The sequence below is a fragment of the Oryx dammah genome, unplaced genomic scaffold (assembly GCF_014754425.2).
Source record: "Oryx dammah isolate SB20612 unplaced genomic scaffold, SCBI_Odam_1.1 HiC_scaffold_6, whole genome shotgun sequence".
In the NCBI taxonomy this organism is placed as follows: domain Eukaryota; kingdom Metazoa; phylum Chordata; class Mammalia; order Artiodactyla; family Bovidae; genus Oryx; species Oryx dammah.
The window spans coordinates 2,279,112-2,300,490 of NW_024070190.1; the positions used below are offsets into that span (position 1 = coordinate 2,279,112).

Here is a 21,379-nt window from a genome sequence, read left to right on the forward strand (position 1 = left end):
GTTTGCCTAATTATCTCCACAGATATACATCACCCCTGGTCTAAAACATTAAATGAGTATTTAGTGTTAACTAGCTATTATTGTCTTCCCACGTGGCACTAGTGGTAAAGAACCTGCCTGCCAATACAGGAGACATAAGAGATGTGGGTTTGATCCACAAACCAGGAAGATCCTCTGAAGGAGGGTATGGCAACCCAACCCAGTATTCTTGCCTGGAGATTCCCACGAACAGATGAGCCTTGTGGGCTTCTATCCATAGGGTCACAAAGAGTTGGACACGACTGAAGTGATTGAGTATGCACAGCTAACGCTAATTGCAAAACGTGAAGACATAAAATGTCCATTAGGATCAATGATCAAAGAACACAACATATAACAGACAAAAAAACAAAAATTACATATCCGTCTCTAAAATTTTACCTTAATGCTGAGGATTCAAGTTAACATTTTTTCCCTCCTGGAAAACGCATCATGAAGTTGGCTGAAAAAGCAATTATTAAGCATTCATCCTTAATGAAAACTACTCAGGCAAAATTAACAAGAAAATATTTTAATACTTTCGTAGCACAAAATTAAACTGAGACAGGTTAAGAGGAATGTGAGGGGATCTAGAAAACCATAAATTATATAGCTTTATTTTGCCATAACCTAGATGTTGAGAATGAACAGGTGTCCTATGAGCAGTCTCATTTCTCCTCTTGAAGGCACAGTCTGGGTAATGCACCAAACAAACAGGCTTGTCCAATCCCCTGACCTGTCACTTACAATGTGAAAACATTCATCACTACGGGTTCAAGTGACAGTCTATCTGTCTGCAGCTCACTTCAACTGCTCCTCAGGGCCCTTTAGGCTGGACTTCTGATTTCTTCTTTCTTTCTGACCCTGAATTCGGTAGAGCTTCTTCCTGAGGTCCTTCTGTCGCTTCAGTTTCTCTTCTTCCTCCTTCTGCTTCATTTTGAAGTGTTCTTTGTTGTGGAGATGCCGCTGCTCCTTGGCTTTCTTCATCTTCTCACTGTGCACTGTGCTCAGAGCATCCAGCAGTGCAAGGATCTGACAAGGACAAAACCCACTGAGCATCAAAATATTCTTACAGCTATCGCATGCTTTCGTTCTAAGTTTCAGGGATCTTAAACACTGCAGCTGACTGTATCAAAATGAGAATCAACTCATTATCCAAATGAATATTAATCTAGTGAAAACTGATCCTGAACTAGGGAATTATAATTTGCATGGAAATATAAGTAGGAGCATACTGACTTAGCAAAATACTTATTTAATAGCCTTGACCACAAAACCACCTTTGTTAATCACTCTATGGATACTCTGTACAGCTGATAGAGTGATGTGCCAGCTGTGTGCTTCTTATTCCCCATTAAAATGCATTAGGCAGAGCATGACTAAACAAAAGAAGGGAAATGGATTCTGGCCTTTCTTCTAACTTCCAGATCTAGTGCCCTGAGTAAGTCTGACCCTTATCCTTTCCTCATGTAAAGTGAGAATGCAGTAAGAATGCCAAGTGTGTTACTGAGAGCATGATTTTCACATCTAAATGCAATGTACTAGAAGCCATCCATTGACAGTACCTTCCTTTCATGAGGCTCCCGTATGACGGCTGGTCTCACTCTGTCCTTTGGAGTCTTGCCTGCCTTTGCTTGGGTCTTGGGCTTGCTCTTAAATGGCAGGGCCTTCTGCAAGGCTTTTGGAATGTGCAGTGAATTAAAATGTTTCTTTTGCCTCACAATTGGCTGAAAAAGAAAAAGAAAACAAAGAATATGACATATTTAAATTATGATCTATGCGCACTTAAAATTTGCATGAAATCTTCTCAATGGATTGATTTTTCCACAAATCAGTAATACCACAGTTTGCTGACCATGAGAAATCAGGATTCAATCATCCATCAAATATAAATTGCTTCAATGAGCATGCACAGCTACAGGCAAAACAAAGGAATATATAAAATATATATGGAATACATATTTACAATTCTTCCAAGGAATCAACTGTACAAATTTCTACAGTATGGGCAATGGGATCTTAATAGATTGGATGAAAAGATCCAACCTTTCTGTTAATGGCAAATTTAGGAATTATCTTTGGAGCACTGAGATGGCTTTTTCTAGCCTGACAAGAATAATCTAGCTTTTCATCTTGACTATCAGCTTCTCTGGATTTAAGGACATAGTTCTTCCTCCAATGAAGAGCCAAAGTGCCCCCACCCCTGATTCTCATTAAGAAGTTTATTCTGTTTCTGATAAAAAAGGCTGATTAAAAAAAGCGAGATCTAAATGACAAATGAAGGCAAAACTCTCTCTACATTCAATTTTCAAGCTAACCAAATTCTATACTTAAATTGAGATGACCAAAATCTTAACTGCCTCAAAAGTAGTTAGTAAGCTGACAGTTTTGCCCTAAACCTTTACTAAAGTAGACTACATAGAGAATATTTCTGCAATATCTTTAAATTTATTGTTAAAGACATCGCCCACAATAATATTCAATATTCTCTGTTTAAAAACCAAAATATTTTAGAATGAAAAGAATTCAGAGAAATATCCTTCTCAAAAATAAGTAAGCTCCACAAACTGGACAACAGGTACTATGTCCTCGAGTATATTTTAAGAGCAATTCATGGCAACATGACTCAAATTTTATTAACTATTTTACAGAAAAACTAATGCCTGGAAAACTGTTTCTAGCAGAATGATAAACCAATACCCTGAATTACTCACTTATTACAAAACAATTAAATATCTACCATTAACACAAACAAATCTTTTCAAATGCCTTGTTAAGCTGTGAACAAAATAATGGACATTCTCAGAGACTAAAACCTGAATGAAAATGGGAATTCAGGCAGAGACTGAGAACTTAAGATTTAAAGGGTAGGATGGGGTGGCGATGGGAGAAGGCTGAAGAAGGAGGAGACATATGTATACTTAGGGTTGATTCACAATGTTGTGCAGCAGAAACCAACACAACACTGTAATCCTCCAATTTAAAAAAAAAAGCAAAAAAAAAAATTCATTGAGCTGTACACACTTATCATTTGTGTACCTCCTCTCCGTGTGTATGTTGAAAGTCACTCAGTCATGTCTGACTCTTTGTGACCCCAAGGACTATAGTCCATGGAATTCTCCAGCCCAGAATATGGGAGTGGGTAGCCTTTCCCTTCTCCAGGGGATCTTCCCAACCCAGAGATCGAACCCAGGTCTCCCACGCTGCAGGCAGATTCTTTACCAGATGAGCCACAAGTAAAGCCCAAAAATACTGGAGTGGGTAGCCTATCCCTTCTCCAGTGGATCTTGTCGACCCAGGAATTGAACCGGGGATTTCTGCATTGTAGGCGGATTCTTTACCAACTGAGCTATCAGGGAAGCTGTATGTATGTTAACACTTCAATAAAAAGTTTATTAAAACCTTCAAAAATAACCTTCCACATTGTTTCAATGAGAATAAGTATATTAATGTTTTTAAAAGTAATATATGTGTTTAGTGCCAAGAAAAATAGTTCAAATGAGGTATATACAGTGAAAAGTTTAAGTCTCCTTTCCAATACAGAGAAAACCCACTTTTACCACTTTTTCTGTGTTCCTTCCAAAATAGTCTATGAACATAAACAGATTCACTCAAGTTTAATGTTAGACTTTCTACTTGAAAATTCAAACCACAAAAAAAATTACATACAAAGCTTCTGAATGACACGCATCTACAGAACATAGGCGCAACTGTACCTTATAGAGAGAATCCTTGTTGGCTTTTAGTTTGATGCCATGGGCAAGCCGGAGTTGACCAGTTGTCCGCATTCCTGACCAGGTGTCTTTCTCACCAATTGGTTTTAACAAAGATGTTACTGGGTTATAGAAGGCTGGAACGGAGACAGGATACCAAGTTCTCATGAAGACAATATCTGGAAAGAGAGTGTATTTACATTACCATTTTCAGGAGAAGATTCATATCCATCTTAGCACACACAAAAAAACAAAATACTCCAAACTTTTCTAGCTGGTTGCATAGTATTTGGAGAGAGACTGTGCCAAGTGAACTACTTTTGAATAGTATAAAAGTTTTCTGGTTGTTGCTGGGTGCAGTGCACAAGATGTTCCAAGTGGGGAGAACTACAGCTGACTCCTGTTTTTCTTTTCTTTTGATGTGTACCATTTTTAAAGTCTTAATTGAATTTGATACAATATTACTTCTGTTGTATGTTTTGGTTTCTTGGCCATGAGGTACGTGGGATCTTAGCTGCACCACCAGGGACTGAACCTACACCCACTGCATTGGAAGGCAAAGTCTCACCCACTGGACCACCCGGAAAGTCCCGACTCCTGTTTCTAAAGATCTAATCTCCCACCTATAATTCACACTGGCTACAAATCAATACTGAACAGTAACATGCTGTTAAGAACACACCACAAAGGAGATTTACCACTCATCAGCAATTTATCCTCAAATGTGGCCCGGAAAGCTCCTTCTGGAGCCCGGAGTGCCTTCTTGATCTGTCCCCTTATTCCACTGACCGTTCGAATCACAGCACCTTCAAATTTGGCCACTTCCAAGGCAGAATTAAACATTCCCTATAGATATAGATATATATATAAATATTTAAAGAGTATATAGACACAAAGTCAGATATTTTACCTCTTAGTTCATAAATATATCCTTGGTTAAAAAACAGACAATAATTCATTGAAGGGTAATAAAACAATCAAAATGTATTTCCCCTCAAAAGTGGAATTACTAGGTCAACAGGAATACAACTTTATTTTTCCTGAAATAACACTAACTAAGACTCTATTGTGAGCTCATAAATATGCTCATTACTGCTATCTCTGAGAAGAAAGGAACAAATGATGTTTATTGGCTGAACTAGCCTACGTGGCCTTTGCTGTCATCTCACGGGGCTGGACTATACAGCTCATATCCTATTACTTATGTGCACACACTCCAAAAATAAAGAAAGCTAGACAAATAAATGCTGATGGTTGTATATTACCTTAAGAACATTTTATGATCATCTTAACTCTATATTTTTAATGGAAACAGCCCACTAATGAAATTTCCAATAAATGGTGTTCAAACTACCCTCCCATGTTATACTGCTTGACATAACATCCATTTCTCCATACCCCTGCCAATAAAGTTTTGAGAACTGCTTTGTCTATTTTTCTACTGACCTGTTTGACAAACTCATGATTTTCCCCCTCTTTCAACACAAACCAAAAAGGTAGGAAACAAAACCTAGTGAATGAGATTACATATTTTCAATATTGGCTCTGTGACAATCTCAAAGGGAAATAATAAGTAATAGCCTTAATTACTAAGTATGTCTATTTTATTTCGCCTTAAGATTTCTGAGAATATTTAAGTAACACAGAGAATAATACAAAGGAGTAAACTAAAAATATAAAAAACCAAGTTTAGAGAAGATTTCAAATACTTTTCTGAAAGCATTAGAACTATATCTTAGACCTAAATGAGAAGTATTTCATCCCTCCTTTAACAATATATACATTAAAAATATTTGAATATATAAAGAGATATACAGACCTTAATGAATGAAGTGTTCTTGAAAATTTTATATGGAAAACCAGTTAGTTTTAATTTCTTTACAATTTTTATAGATTTATCCAGATCAAGGACAACTCCTGTGGCAGCTATCCGGAAATCAGGCTAAAAAGGAACCCCCAAAATTTGAATACAGGAAAAATATCAGCAAGAGAAAAACTACATTTCTCTGTAATGCAATAAATTACTGAAGTGCAACTGACTTACAGTCACCTAAGAAAAAGAATATGTGAACATATAAACCAGTAATTTAACAAAAGTTATCTGAAACTATAATATACATAAGCCAAAACTGATGATATCTTGAGCATTTTACTGAGGGTGATTTCATAGTAACAGTTTCACAAAGATGAATAAATGAAATGGAATATGAAAATTTGGCTACAATGGCTGAAAAATAAAAATTTGGACATTTAGGATGGATTATATTTGCTCATTATTCTGTTTTCTTTGCTGTTAAATGAGGCCAATAAAACCTGCTCTGATTGGTCAAATGAAGGCTGTGTGAACACACTTTGCTAAACCAGCATCATTAGGGGTAGTCTAATGTCTAGCTGGTATGCAGTGGAAGTCAGAACCCAGTAGAGTAGTTAGCTCATGGTGAGCACTGCTTAAGTAATTTTAGAAAAATATGTCCGTAAAAACATAAAAATATAAAACATTATCAGTACCATTACAATTCTACTTCCCTCTTCTCTGCTCCCACACCTTACTTATTAAAAAGACGCAGGAAAATTGAAAGCAAAGAGAAGATGGTGTTAGTCGGTCAGTCATGTCCAATTCTTTGTGACCCCATAGACTATAGCCCACCAGGCTCCGCTGTCTATGGGATTTTCCAGCAAGAATATTGGGAGTGGGTTGCCATTCCCTGAAGACTATAAATACCAAAAATGAATAATTTTCAACTTAAAGTTTCAGGTACATATTCATAATCAAGACATTATTTCTCAAACACAATCTATAAAATAAAACATCCAAGATAGTTACCATATTGCCACTGACAGACTGTACTGCCAAGAACCCAGTACCCTGTGGAGTGATAGGACCTTAAAGGAAACAGAAAAAAATAAAAAATACAGTGAATCACACATTCTGGATTCTGTTTCACATATATACTCCAACCCCAGAAAAGAGAAAAATCTTATGAATTGTGATTTCATGAAAGGAAAAAAGCAAAACTATAATGATAAATCCTAAAAGGTCTAAATTAACCTATAAACAAGTCTATTCTAATCTGTTTTTACCCCAAAAGGTTGCTCCACAATGCATGTGCTGTGGGGTATATTTTAGAAGCCTCTGTCTTCCATTGTGGTCTTCAATATAATAAAGTGGGATGGTTTGAAACCTCCTCCACCCTACAGAAAAAATGATTGGATCTCGGGACTTGAGGATTTTCTTATACCAACGATGTTTCTTCAGACGCATCTGAGGGGAGAAGAGATTTCAGTAAGATTATTGCCTCAAGTATGACCAAAGAACCTCAGCTGTTAAGTATGCAGCAAAGGGTACCTACCTGTACATATCCAACATTGCCCTCACTATTGCCCAGACCACCCAAAATAATTGGGTAATGCGGGTCAAAGTTAAGCACAAATTCACAGGGGACATTTTCTATCTCAATTCGGACATACATCCCAGGTCGAAAACCCTCATACTGAACTCTGGCTTCATCATCTTGATCTTCAAATTCTGCCCGGTTAAGCTATATGTATATGAGAGGGGGAAAAAGAAAACAATTAAAAATCCACAAGGCTATTATTTTTACTAAATGTAAGATTAACATTAAAAAAAAAAAAGCCAATTTCTAAATAAAGGAATCATGAACAGAATTAGTTAGGCTTTATCCTAGTTAAAAATAATGTATGTTTTATCTTTATAGTTTGCTGAGGATATGTCCCAACTGTCTTCTTCTCTAGTGCTCCAAGCTATAGTACAGCAAATACAAACAACTCTGAAGGAAGCCTTTAATGTTGGTTGACACACCCTGAACTTTTCCGTCCACACATTCTCTTTTTACTCTCCAATTATTTCACACTTCTTGTTTCATCAATCAATATCTCCTTCCTCATCCCAATTCTCGACTGTTGACTGTCTCCTAATTCACTCAAAATTTAAGCACTCTAAAAGAACTTCCAACCAGCCCTTCTACCAGGGTTTATACCCATATTCAGCCTTATAGCTCTGCACTATTCAATATGGTAGGAACACATGGCTATTTAAATTGAAATTAATAAAAATTAAATAAAATTTAAGTTCAGTCATTCACAGTAGCCATATTTCAAGTGGTCAGTATCAACATGTGGCATTCTATTATCACAGGAAGCTCTAGTGGGCAGCTGTTAAGAGACTATCCATGCCTCAATTTAATCCCAACCTTTACTTGCACCCTAGATCATGTACTCTTGTTGGACTTTATTCCAACAAACTTTGCCTGTTATTTCTCTCTTCTTAAAACATTTTGACTTCACTTCCTGTAACTACTGCCCCATCTCTCCATTTATCTTTGAAGCAAAATGCCACAGATGTGTTCTAAAGGCTGGTTCCAGTTATGCCACTCCTATCCTCTTAAATGCCCTAAAATTAGACTTTAACCAACACTCCATTGAAATGCTTGTCAAAGTCACTAAAGGCCTCACAATCTAGTGGTCAATTCTGTCTTCATCAAAATTAATACATCAGCAGGATCTGAAACAATTTATCACTTCCAGCTACAGTGGTTTCCAGTGTACCTCATGTCCTCTTAGAGTTCTATCTCCTGAGTGCTGCTCAGTCCCCACTGCTGCTTCATCCTCTCTGCCCAGCCACACAGAGTACCTGGGGTCAGTCTCAGTCTTCTCCTCTCCTGCCCCTACACTCACTCCCCAGGTCACTCCACCCATCTCATAGCTTTAAAAAGCAACCAGATGCTGAGGACAGCACATCTCAGTCCCTGGCCCCCAACAGCTCTCCTCATTGACCACCTGACACTCCTCTTGTCCAAAAAGTATCTCAAACTTAACCAATCCCAACTTCATCTTCCTTGGTAGACTGACACCAGTGAAAGGCTTTCCTATTTTACTTATGACAACCCAGTCCTTACAGTAAGTCATCCTTATTTCCCCTTGTACATCTCATATTCAAAGTTCTTTATAAATGACCCACAATGTTCCAGGTGATTTTAAACAGAACTAGCCTTATACTTTGGAGAAGGCAATGGCACCCCACTCCAGTACTTCTGCCTGGAGAATCCCATGGATGGAGGAGCCTGGTAGGCTGCAGTCCATGGGGTCGCTAAGAGTCGGACACGAGTGAGCGACTTCGCTTTGACTTTTCACTTTCATGCATTGGAGAAGGAAATGGCAACCCACTCCAGTGTTCTTGCCTGGAGAATCCTAGGGACAGGGGAGCCTGGTGGGCTGCCGTCTATGGGGTCGCACAGGGTCGGACACGACTGAAGCGACCTAGCAGCAGCAGCCTTACACTTACCTAGTCACTTCTATCAAAGGTGAGTACACACTAGGAATCACTATGTTAGTTAATGACTAACCATACTTCTTTGACTAAATAAAGGACTAGATTGAGCAAACCCTTCAAGTGCATCTTCAGAAATCACATACTTTTAAAAATATTTATTTATATGGCTGCCCTGGGTCTTAGTTGCAACATGCAGGCTTAGTTCCCCTGTGGCATGTGGGATTTTTGATCCCTGACCAGGGAGCAAACCTGCAACCCCTGCACTGAAAGATGGATTCTTAACCACTGGACCACCAGAAAAATCCCTAATAAATCATATACTTAATCTGCTTAAGACATATTAAGGTGTGCTCCAGTTTACAGGGATTCTTGGTGGCCCCATCTGTCAAAGCATAACTTAAACACTCACCATCAACTATGTACACATCTTTGTGTCTCTAACTTTAGAGTTCATCAACTCAAACAGCCTGTTCAGCATCCCTAGACAGCAGAGAAAAACCATCTCCCTTTCAGCATTCTACATGCTCCCTTTACCTCTGTATCTGACCTTACATTCAAAGTATCCTTTGAACTCTGATCAAGGAGGGTTTTCAGAAAATCTTCCCTGGAGAGCACTGGTATGTGCATAAGCCACATAAGGCCAAGAATCACATGCCCATTCAAAATATTCAATCATCACTCCAGGGAGCAGTAATCAAAATACTAAGGCAATGCCTGCATGTAAATAAACACACTGTCTCAAATCACTACATTGTGAGATCCTCAAAAATGGAGGCCATGTCTCAGCCATTTCTGCCTCCTCAACATACAATGCTTAGTACAAAATAGATACTGATATAACTCTGGTCAATGTCTGACTGAAGAAATAATTAGATGACTGCATGAATAAACACACTCATCTGCATCTCGACCTAGCAGTGCAAACAAGAGGCCCAGACGCTGGTCAGGGAGCAGAGACCTAAACAAAGTTACATATTCACATCACTACTACAACCTTGAAATGAGGCTGATAGGAACTGAGTTTTCTCACCTGTGCTTGTTTCTGCATTTCTCCTTTAAGATCATCAAAGTATGTGCTTTCTCCTTCATCATATTCTGCATCAAACATCTCCTTCAATTTTCTCTTTTTATCTAAATGCTTTTTCTTGGCACTTTCCTCTGCACTGGGGTCAATTTCTTCTTTAACTTCTTCCTCCACATTTTCAATCTTAAATTTCCAGAAGAGTAAATTTTGTGAAAATTTGTGGAGACCTTTTCTTTATATATTAAATATTAAGGCAGATTTTAAGAGTTCTATTTGAGCTGCAAAAATCATAGTTATGCTCATCATGAAAACAAAATAAAATAAAGCCTTTGGCGCTAAATAACAGGCACTGCAACAAGAGACATTTAGACAACTACATTACAGTTAACTGCAATTCCTTAATATGGCTGGGAATGCCAAACATGAATAAAAGTAACAGCAAGAATCCCCAACCCAAATGCTCCCAGGAACTGTTCTAAAAATATTAGGGAGAACAGGGAATTATTTTTTTTAAAACAGCACTTAGTGTAAGAAGAGGAAAATGATGACAAATGACAGTGACCCAGGAGCTAAAACTTTCAATGACTGAAGAATCATAACAAGAAGAGATAATAAGTTTCACTCAAAAAACTCAAGGAATCAAGGATAACAAATAAACCAACATTTTTTACTCTGTTCTCACCCACTTCACTTTTAGGAAGAAATTCATCCAGTCTGTAATCTACACAGATAAGCAAGACTTGTGTTTCTCAATATGGGGCCTCTTGCAGAACATACCGACCACAGATCAAGGAAGGGCCAGTGGCTGACCGCGAGCCATGGCCAAGTCATACCTGAGTATCTGGGCCTGGTTTTCCCTTGTGCACGTCCCCAGTTTCCAGGTCTTCAAAGTCACCGTAGAGTTCCTCTGGGAAAAGAACATTCAAATGACCCCCCTGTGTGTGACACTCCAGTACTGCCTAGCACTAAGTGTTGCATCTCAACCTTCATTTTCATTGTTCTTATAGCTACATACCCCTAAAGAATCCTGCATTTACACAGCCTTCTTTTTCTTGTCAAATTTTGTATTCCATCACCTATTTAGGTTAAGTAAATGAACTTAATCCACTTTTCCATATTTTACTTCAAAATCCCACTTAGCCAAGAGCTATTTTCCCAGGATTAGTGATAGATATTCTGGAGTAAAGAAGCATACAGAGGTAGCAAGCATGGCCATGTACATTAGTCCCCAAAGCAAAAGTTCAAAGAGTGACTTGAAAATCCATGTCATGATAACAACACATGTGAAAGAGTCTCAATGTAAGATTAACACAGTACAACCGTATGATATACCTAGGGAAAATCTTGTTGTTGTGTTATTGTTTAGTCACTAAGTTGTGTCTGACTCTTCTGTGACCCCATGGACTGTAGCCCGCAAGGCTCTTCTGTCCATGGGATTTCCCAGGCAAGAATAGTGGAGTGGGTTGCCATTTCCTTCTCCAGAAGATCTTCTCAACTCAGGGATCAAAATCTCCTGCATTAGCAGATGGATTCTTCACCACTGAACCACCAGGGAAGCCCAGGGAAAATCATAGATTACATAGAATACAGCATTGAGAGTAACAGTAGTAATCATAATGATATTGAGCCCAGAAAAAGTGTTCATTCACTCTAAGTTTAGTTATGGATCCTACCCTTAAAAGAAACAGAGAAGTTAAACTTTGGGAGGCATCATTTAGAAAGGTATCAAAATATTTTCATGTAACATAAAGCAAAAGGACCAGAAGAGATACAAAAGATGGGAAGATTTCATTTGTAATAAAAATAAAAAAGGATAAAATACTTAGGACTAATCTAAACAAGAAATGTGCTGGAACTTCATTTTAAAAATGCTAAAAGTTTTAATATGCTTTTTAAAGGACACATGGAATAACCTTAGCTGATGCTTTTAAGTGCTTCACATACTAGGCACTGCTCTAAGTTAAGTTCCTTAACTACTTTCTTCAACATGGCTCAATGAAGAAGGTATTATCTAGTGAACAAATAGACTACTATGTGTTTGGAAAGGAAGATTCAGTATCATGAAGATTCTAATTCTCTTGTTTACATAGTTACAATGAAAATAATCACCAAGGCTTTCTAGTCTGGAAAAGATGGTATAGACATATTTCCTCTGTTCCTGACTGTGTATAACCATCAACTCCAGAAATGATGCAAGAGCACAAGGGATAACCAAAGGAGAACTCTCAAAGGTGGAACGATAAAGATGGGTTGGTAAGGGTCCCCAGGACCAGAGGAATAACATAGTGGCCTGCGTCTCCCTATACCACACCCCACAGAAAAGCAACCTAATGCCAGTGTTTCCCAGCTCCCAAGCAGCAAGAGAAGGCAGCCCAGACAGGCTCATTCTTGCCTCAGACTGAACTAGATCTCACCAGCAATCCAGGTAAATCAGGAATCCCACTGACAGTAAGTGATGAAGGAACGTGCTCACTTTCCCAAAGAGCATGAATCTCCTTTCCTCCACCGTGATACACCAGGTACCCAGGGGTTATCAGCAAGGGGGAATTCCATTGGCCATGAGACTCTCCTCTTCCACCTTAGACACAATATGCATCCAGGCAGAACCACGCAAAGGAGATGCCCAAAGCATTTCACAATTGACTAGCATCTTCAACTTGACTATTAAAGATATGGAAGAAAATAAGATATAGAGAAGGCAGTCTTCTCTGAAGAATACAGTACTTTACTTACCATCTTCTGCTAAGATCTTGGCTGCATCTTTATCCTCTTCCCACTTCCCAGTCACGAAGCAATCTCTGATACTGTTCATAACCTTATAAAGAAAAGACAGCACTCAGTTGACAGGCTCCAATCATTCAATAAATAACCACTTTTAGAAACAGTAGCTGACAATTTGCCTTTAAATATTTTTCAAGATACTTCTATAGATATATTCATTTTAATTCTATGGATATTTTCATTACAAACTTTGACATAGATAGTACAATAACAGAGATAAAAACATACATATCATAGCATTAACAGTGGATAGGGAAATACTATCTGCCTAGTGACTTCATAAGTAAACAATCAGACATTTAACAATTCATTAATCTGTACTTATCGCTGCTGTTTGAAAACTTAATTCCTCTAGCCAATACTCTAACAAAGACAAAATGTCTTGTATGAGTACAACACTGCAAAGAAGTACTGAGGCTCCCAGTCCCAGATCTGCTAGATCATCCAGTATATACATGGAGTGGATGCTAGGTGCACTTCTCAAATACAGACTAAAACTTGTACACAACTCTGTGTTTCAGAGTGTTTCCTAGGGAACCTGACCTAAGACAGCACACGTCCCTCACTGCCAAGGGCTCAAATCTTCACATAATATTTTGATCATGATTCATGTTTTTCATATATAACCCCACTCTCTAAGAGGAGCCTTGGGGGACTTCCCTGGTAGTTCAGTGGTCAAGACTCTGCACTTCTACTGCAAGGGGTACAGGTTCAATCCTTGATCAAGTAATTAAGATCCCACATGCCACATGGAGTGGTGCCCTCCAAAAAAAAAAAAAAAGAAAGAAAAAGTAGCCCCAAAGCTAGTATGATTACAATGGTTGCAAAAGCAAGTCTGTGCATTCACTCATCCCTTTATGTCTACAATCACTCACTAATTACTACTGAACATCTGTTCTATGCCAAGAAGCTCTGCTGGCACTGAATGACAAACTGTTCTAAGAAGATCCTTGCTGTCATGAAGCTTAATAACTGACTTATGGAAACGAGGGATCAATAAATTTTCAAAAACAGACCCTCCATGATAAAAAACACTCAACAACTTAGACAGGAACTTCCTAAACCTGATAAAGGGCATCCTTTAAAAAACCCACAGCTAACACCACACTTAACGATGAAAGACTGAGAAAACTTTCCCTCTAAGATCAGGAGTAAGATAAGGATGTCTCCTCTCACCGCTTCTATCCAACATTGTACTAGATGTTCTAGTCAAGGCCATTAGGCAAGAAATTTAAATAAAAGGAATCCAGTTCAGAAAGAATAACTATTTCTATTCGCAGGTGGTATGATTTTACACATTCAAAACCCTGAGGAATCCATAGAAAAACTATCAGCACTGCAACCACTGAGACCTCGTGCTCTAGAGCCTGCACACCACAACAAAGATCCCACATGCTATAATTAAGACCAGATGCAGCCAAATAAATAAATATCTTTTTAAAAAAGAACACTAGGAATAAATTCAACAAAAGTGCAAAGCTGATGCTCTGATAACTACGAAACATTATTGACAGAAAATATTTAAACAAATGGAAAGGCATCCTATGTTAACAAATTAGAAGACAATATTGTTAAGGTATTGATACTACCCAAAATACAGATCGAAAGCAATTCTCATCAGAATCCCAGCTGGTTTCTTTGTAGAAATGGAGAAGTTGATTCTAACATCCAGAAAATCCAAAGGTTGCAGTAAAGAAAAAATATTCTTAAAAAAGAATGAAGTCAGGAGATTCACTTCCTAATTTCAAAACTTACAATGAAAAAAATACCATGATACTAGCACAAGGATAGCTGTATAGATAAACGGAATAGAATTAAGAATTCACAAATAAACCCATGTATCTAAGATCAAGTGATTTTCACCCAGGGTTTTAGGACAAGTCATTGGAGGAGAGAACAGACTTTTCAACAGATGGGGCTAGGACAGCTAGATATTCACATGCAAAAGAATGTAGATGGGCTCATCTCACACCAAATTCAAAAATTAATTCAAAAGGTTTCAAAGACTTTAACAGTTAAACTATAAAACTCTAACACAAAATCACAGGAGTCAATTTTTATGATTCTGGATTTGACAATGGTTTCTTAGATATGATACCAAACAAGCAACAACAAAAACACATTGAGATGTGTTGTCCAGAGGGTAGCTATAACTGTGGTTATTTAAATTCTAATTAAGATCAAACAAAACAAACAAAATTTTGGTTCTTCTGTCTCAGTAGCCACATTTAAAGTGCTTAATAGCCACAAGTAGCAACATAGGATGGTTCTTTGCAGATCATTTTATTATCCCTCCTCTGTAGAGAAGAGTGGACTGTGACTAGGATGGACACATGGTGGTTACAGAGGTACTCACCCAGTCAGCCATTAAGTCAAACAATTACTTTATGTGGTTTTTCTATAATCTGTATTAAATTTTGCCCCCCCTCCAAAAAAGGATTATATAACATAAATTAAAACAGATAATTGATAGTGACTGGCCCTCCCTGACATGTCAACTAAATTGAATGATCAAAAGAAGCCAGCCGTGGAAAGGTCAGAAGAACATTCCAGAACAGAAAATAGAAGGCAAGAGGTCTAAGATGGGATTAAACCTTGAAAGTCTGAGAACTGAATGAATTCTGTGACTAGACAGTGATGAGTAGGAGATGAAAATTTACCAGTGTTATGGATATCTGTTTCCTTACAAATAGCAGAAATTCTAAATGTCAGCTCAGGGAATATTATATATCTCCTAGTTAAAAAACACAAAATATCTCACATGTATGAAAACCTACATGCAACACTTCAAAATAAAGATTAATAATACTATCCACACTAAGAGCTAACCATTCTCCTTTGTTCCATTAACACATGTATATGGTCTGACTTAAACTCAGAACATATTATTGCTTAGGATGCATGAAATACTCATTCCAATATCTGGAGAAATGTCCTCTGTTAAGTTATAAAAATAAGCCTAATAACAGGTAGGCAATTTTGAAATTCTATAATCTTTTAGAACAATTCCTGAATTCTCTCATAAGTTAAATATGCTATTCATATTCAGCCTTACCTCCTCTAAATCCCAATCATGGGGCGCCTCTACATGAAATCTGGAGCAGTCCAAAGAGTCAGCCTTGTGCTTACACTCGCTGGCAGGCTGGCTGACACGAAACAACCCTCCAATCTCTTCCCCATTATCACCATCTTCGTCTTCATTATCCTCTGTCACTGAAGAAATCACCATGATAGAAAGGTGAGAACAAATCTACCCACTAGAGGACCTGGTACTGAGGCTCCCTTTGCGGTAGATATGGTGATGCCCCTAAGCACATCAGCCACAGACACAGAAAGGCCAGGAAACTACTGCTCAGCATGTAGTCTAGAGGGAGAATACTGACTGGGGCAGGGAGGGGATGTTTAAAGACAGAGCTTTCAAATATCATAAAGAGTTTCTCTTTACGAGTGTTGAGTCTCTAATCACTAAGATTACTCAGGCAAAACTTGAAGAGAAATTCTTAAACTCCAACCCAATTCAGAGCTCCTAGGTCACATATACTCCTTGGCTTTGTTCTAATCATATAGTAAATAGGAACTGCAACATCAGGTTCACCACTTTGTGTTTTGCATTACTGAGTCAAGCTCTTTCCATAAAGAACATACATACAATTTAGTAAAATATAAAATCAGAGAAGGGTAAAAGGAAAAAACAGAATGAGTTATACCGAGTACTCATTCTCAGAGAAGAAAAAACACCTTTAGAGGCAGAATTTTTTCTGATACTAAATTCTACAAAAAAATTCCCTTGAAGGATTTTCTACAGGGGGTACAAAATGACATAACAGAAGAGTATTCTTATCAAAAGTTTTATTTTATGGCAAACCCATAAATCTACTTTGTAGGACTGATTTATAGTCCTCATCAGATGAAGATTAAAAACATCTGCCAAACATAAAATATGACAGCCAGGAATATCTTATGGATGTCAAAAGTATGACAAAAATCCTCTAAGCAATCTCATCTCCTTTTCAGAAAACAGTTTAAGAAATTAAAATGAGCTCTTTTACCTGTCCCATAAATAAGCTTTCGAAGGTTTGGAGTTGTTTGCTGCTGCCTCAGAAAGGCCTCAGCTGCCTTCCTGGAAAGGTCTTCCTTCCACTTGAGGGCACCTGAAAAGACAACACAGACATCAGTTAAGTCTGTTTATCTGTCCCTATGCGTCAAGCTCATTGCTCATGCATCCTGAAAACCTTTTATGAGTTATAATATTTGAACAGTTAACAAAATTTCCAAAACAGCAGAAACTCAAATGTAGACATTCTGTCTGTAGAACCTTCTCAGTGCCAAGTTTCCAGGGGCAGTTAAATAAATCTAAGCATACCTGAAGTTTCTGTGGAACAGTTATTTTCTTCCTTATAATCTTCTTCTTCTTTGAGTAAGTCTTCTATATCACTGGTCTCATCAATTAAGTTCCCTGACCCCAGTTTCTGACTACTGACCACTTGAGAAGGTTTTGGAAACTCTTTCCTAATAGCCTCTTCATTTTCTGAATCCTCCTCCTCTGTACTGAGAGAGGAATTTCCTTCAGGTTCATCTTCAGATGCAAATGCCTCTTCAGCTGTGCAATGGCCTGAATCTGAAGTGGTGAAAGTTGCTTTTTTCCTTGTCAAAGACTTCTCCATGTTCAAACTATCACTTGAATCATCAGTTTGTAACAGTTTTGGCTTACCACCTTCTCTAACAGCCTTAGATTCTAAAATATCCCTCTCTTCCTCTGCAGTGGAATCCTCTTCTTCACTGCTTTCATCAGGTTCCTCTGCTTCTTCTTCCACTGAGCTCCTCTCAAGGTCATCATCACTGTCAGCAAACGCTGGCAAATCCACCTCAAAGTCTTCTTCCATCTCAAATTTTTGCCGTTTTATTCCTTTACAAGACATATACTGTTTATCAGTCACTTCAGCATCTTGCCCCTCTTCTGTTTCATCATCACTACAGCTATTTTCCAATCTGTCACCTTCAGACATTTCATCATCTTCATCATCACTATCTCCAGACTCATCTTCTTCTTCATCTCCAAAAATGGCTTTCCGACGCACTCGACCAGTTTTCAAATCCACCTCCTTTTCCTCTTTTGGCATCCACTGCCTATATGAACAAAAAAATGCAAAATCATTCTATTTGTACAAGAACCAGCTAAGCCAGCAAGTCAATAAACATGCAAAGAAACAGAAAAAAATGTCAAGAAACAGTTTTAATGACACAACATATAAAGGAATGATTTGATAAATACTGGCATAGTTATAGTCATATGCAAACGCATGTATATTTATGCAGTACCACTCTTCAAAAGAACTTACAGAGAAAATAGAGAAATAACATTAAAAAAAAAAAGTCTAATTTTATAAAGAAATGGCTCAAAAGGGAAGTGGGTGCTTAACAGATCTTTTAGAAAACCCATTATTTCCAAGCTTGAAACAGATGATCCTCAGGGAAATAACTGACTCCAGGTCCAAGGCAGGGAAAGTACAAAGCAAGCCTGAAATATCCTATTATTAGAAACCAAGACGTGCTCTGGCACTAACAGGAACATGCCAAAAGGACACAGAAGACAGACTGAAGGGACAATAAAGGCATCACAAGCAATAATGATAGTAATCGCATAATAACAAGTAGATTTTTTTCCTGGGGGACTGCCCCCACAGGTTGAGAGATCTTAGTTTCCAAACCAGGGATCAAACCCAGGCCCCAGCAGTAAAAGCACCAAGTCCTAACCACTGGACTGCTGGGAAATTCCCTTTTGAAACCCCATTATTCAATTGCGATACTAAAATAAAAAGGTGAAAGTTCTGTGTCAAAGAATGCCAGCTAAAATACATAGAAGCAGCAACAGATGACAAATACTGTCATTCTGAAAATACCAACACAATAATTGATAAAGAAGAATCAAGATGCCAAAGTTGGGGTAAGAAATAAAAAACTATCAAGCTATTTAATGTAGCAGCATTATATAAAACTGTGAAAAAATCAATTAGAAAAATATTAAAAATTGTACTAAAGGAAAATGGGTAAGTTAGAATATATCAATAACAAAATGATGACTATATAAAGAGAATGTGTAGAAAAAGCAAAAGCTTACAATTAGATACAAGAATTTTACATGTTTTATAACTAACTGTAACTATCTTAAAGTATCCATGTACACAAGAATGATCAGAGGAATATTCAAAAATATTAGATAATAATAATGATCATAATAACAGGGATCTTTTAGTGATCCTTCTTATCTGTCAGGCACCATGATAAGTAGTACATGGGCACTGGTGTGTTTAATCATCATAACTCCTATGAGATATTAGGAAACTGATTTCCCCAAACTGGCAGACGCACTGAATTTAACTACCACAATATACCTGTGGTGTTGGAGAAGACTCTGAGAGTCCCTTGGACTGCAAGGAGATCCAACCAGTCTATCCTAAAGGAGATCAGTCCTGGGTGTTCATTGGAAGGACTGATGCTAAAGCTGAAACTCCAATACTTTGGCTACCTCATGTGAAGAGTTGACTCATTTGAAAAGACTTTGATGCTGGGAGGGATTGGGGGCAGGAGGAGAAGGGGACGACAGAGGATGAGATGGTTGGATGGCATCACCGGCTCGATGGACATGAGTTTGAGTAAACTCTGGGAGTTGGTGATGGACAGGGAGGCCTGACGTGCTGCAATTCATGGGGTTGCAAAGATTCAGACATGACTGAGCGACTGAACTGAACTGAGTTAGAGGGCAGCTGACGATCTTTTTCTAAAAATGTTTTCCTGTTTTTGTATATATATATATATATATATATAGTAAGTTATAAAGTAGATAATCTCAATCATTTTCAGACTAATTTTTATTAGCAGTCATAAGTCACTATTACTTCAGTTCAGTTCAGTCCAGTCCCTCAGTTGTGTCCAACTCTTTGCGACCCCATGAATCGCAGCACATCAGGCTTCCCTGTCATTGACCAACCTAGATAGCATATTCAAAAGCAGAGATATTACTTTGCCAACAAAGGTCCATCTAGTCAAAGCTATGGTTTTTCCGGTGGTCATGTATGGATGTGAGAGTTGGACTGTGAAGAAAGCTGAGCACCGAAGAATTGATTCTTTTGAACTATGGTGTTGGAGAAGACTCTTGAGAGTCCCTTGGACTGCAAGGAGACCCAGCCAGTCCCCATCAACTTCCCATGAAGTGATGGGGCCAGATGGCATGATCTTAGTTCTTTGAATGTTGAGCTTTAAGCCAACTTTTTCACTCTCCTTTCACTTTCATCAAGAGGCTTTTTAGTTCCTCTTCACTTTCTGCCTTATATACAACCAAAATACCCACTATGTATAGATATATACAAATTCCCAACCCAGACTGAAAATAATTCACATAAGTCAGATATTACTCCAAATCAACCCACAGGAGATATTACAATACAATCTAAGTAAAAATTTTAGAGACAAGCTTTGTGGTTTCTAGACAGAGACCTGAACTCTGCCTGTTATTTTGGCCAGTTAAAGAAAATATCTCCATGTATCGTCATATAAGTGAAGAGCCCTCAGAAACACACACACAAAGCAAAGCACGACCAAACCACCAGGAAAGATTCCCACCAAAATGTTTTATGATGGCAAAATGATGTATGATATAATCTTACATGTTTTCTTTTTTAATATTAAGAATAGAAAAACAGCATGCTTACCCTTGATTGTCTATATCTTCTGACCCCAGTGGTCTGGAATCAGAAAACAGTGTCACTCTGCTTGAAGCCATCTTGGCATCAATAGTGGAATGGGTGGAAATGAGGCTCTGGACCAGTTCATGAGTGGGCCTCACCTCCTCCTGTCAAGGTCACCAAGAAAGGGGAAGTGAGGAACGCACAAGGATTCTGAAGAAAACACACTGGTTTCAATCATTTCTCAAAATTACCTTAAACACAGTTTCTGAGAACCTTTCTTGCTGCCTCAAACAAACAAAAGAAAGAATTTCTACAACAAAGCCTACAACTGATCTCTGTCCTCATTAAACTCTTCCAAAGTTCATGGAGTAAATCATCTGATAACCTGAATATTGTGTTGTCAATGCTACAGAAAGCAATTACAGAAAAATCTCATTTCAGAACAGTCAAAGAAATAAAAATTTGGAGTCTAGTTTTTAAAAAATGTGTTATCTTCTGATATAAACATTGCACTTCAAGGAATTTACCACATAACAAGATCCCTCCCAGTGAGCAAAGTTGCATGTGTGAGGGCACTCACTATAGCACTCAACTGCTCAAACTAGGGGGACACTGGGACTGAGCCCCATAGTCCTCCAATGATTGGTTCAGGAAACACAGTTTATTTATACAATGAAATACAACACGGCTATGAAAAGCCTGAAGCAAATATGGGGGAAAACAGATTCACATATTCTTAGGTGCTTCCCAGGAGTTGCAAAAGCATTTACAGTCAGAATATAACAAATACTATCTCTGTCTCTAACACACAAATACCATGTATATGATATCTGCATGTAATCATCTAGAATATAATCTAAGTAAATAT

At 37.9% G+C, this 21,379-nt stretch overlaps 1 protein-coding gene across 5 annotated transcripts in view; it reads right to left on the reverse strand.

The window, feature by feature from the left end:
* Nucleotides 1–534: 534 nt before the first annotated feature.
* The window catches only part of LOC120865392 (ribosome biogenesis protein BMS1 homolog), a 30,999-nt gene continuing 10,154 nt past the window's right edge, over nt 535–21,379 (reverse strand). For 4 of the 5 annotated variants that reach the window (XM_040242665.1, XM_040242664.1, XM_040242663.1 and 1 more), the window contains 15 exons: nt 20,536–20,675; nt 17,190–17,953; nt 16,876–16,977; nt 15,882–16,039; nt 12,779–12,860; nt 10,879–10,952; nt 10,052–10,228; nt 7,082–7,270; nt 6,813–6,993; nt 6,556–6,614; nt 5,551–5,673; nt 4,430–4,577; nt 3,735–3,910; nt 1,584–1,745; nt 600–1,050 (listed from right to left, as the gene is read on the reverse strand). In XM_040242665.1, coding sequence (XP_040098599.1) covers nt 820–1,050; nt 1,584–1,745; nt 3,735–3,910; nt 4,430–4,577; nt 5,551–5,673; nt 6,556–6,614; nt 6,813–6,993; nt 7,082–7,270; nt 10,052–10,228; nt 10,879–10,952; nt 12,779–12,860; nt 15,882–16,039; nt 16,876–16,977; nt 17,190–17,953; nt 20,536–20,675 — 2,766 coding nt within the window. In that variant the 3' untranslated portion in view covers nt 600–819. Of the gene's footprint in view, nt 1,051–1,583; nt 1,746–3,734; nt 3,911–4,429; nt 4,578–5,550; nt 5,674–6,555; nt 6,615–6,812; nt 6,994–7,081; nt 7,271–10,051; nt 10,229–10,878; nt 10,953–12,778; nt 12,861–15,881; nt 16,040–16,875; nt 16,978–17,189; nt 17,954–20,535; nt 20,676–21,379 lie in introns of all 5 variants that reach the window. The other variant, XM_040242661.1, reaches the window with a different exon arrangement.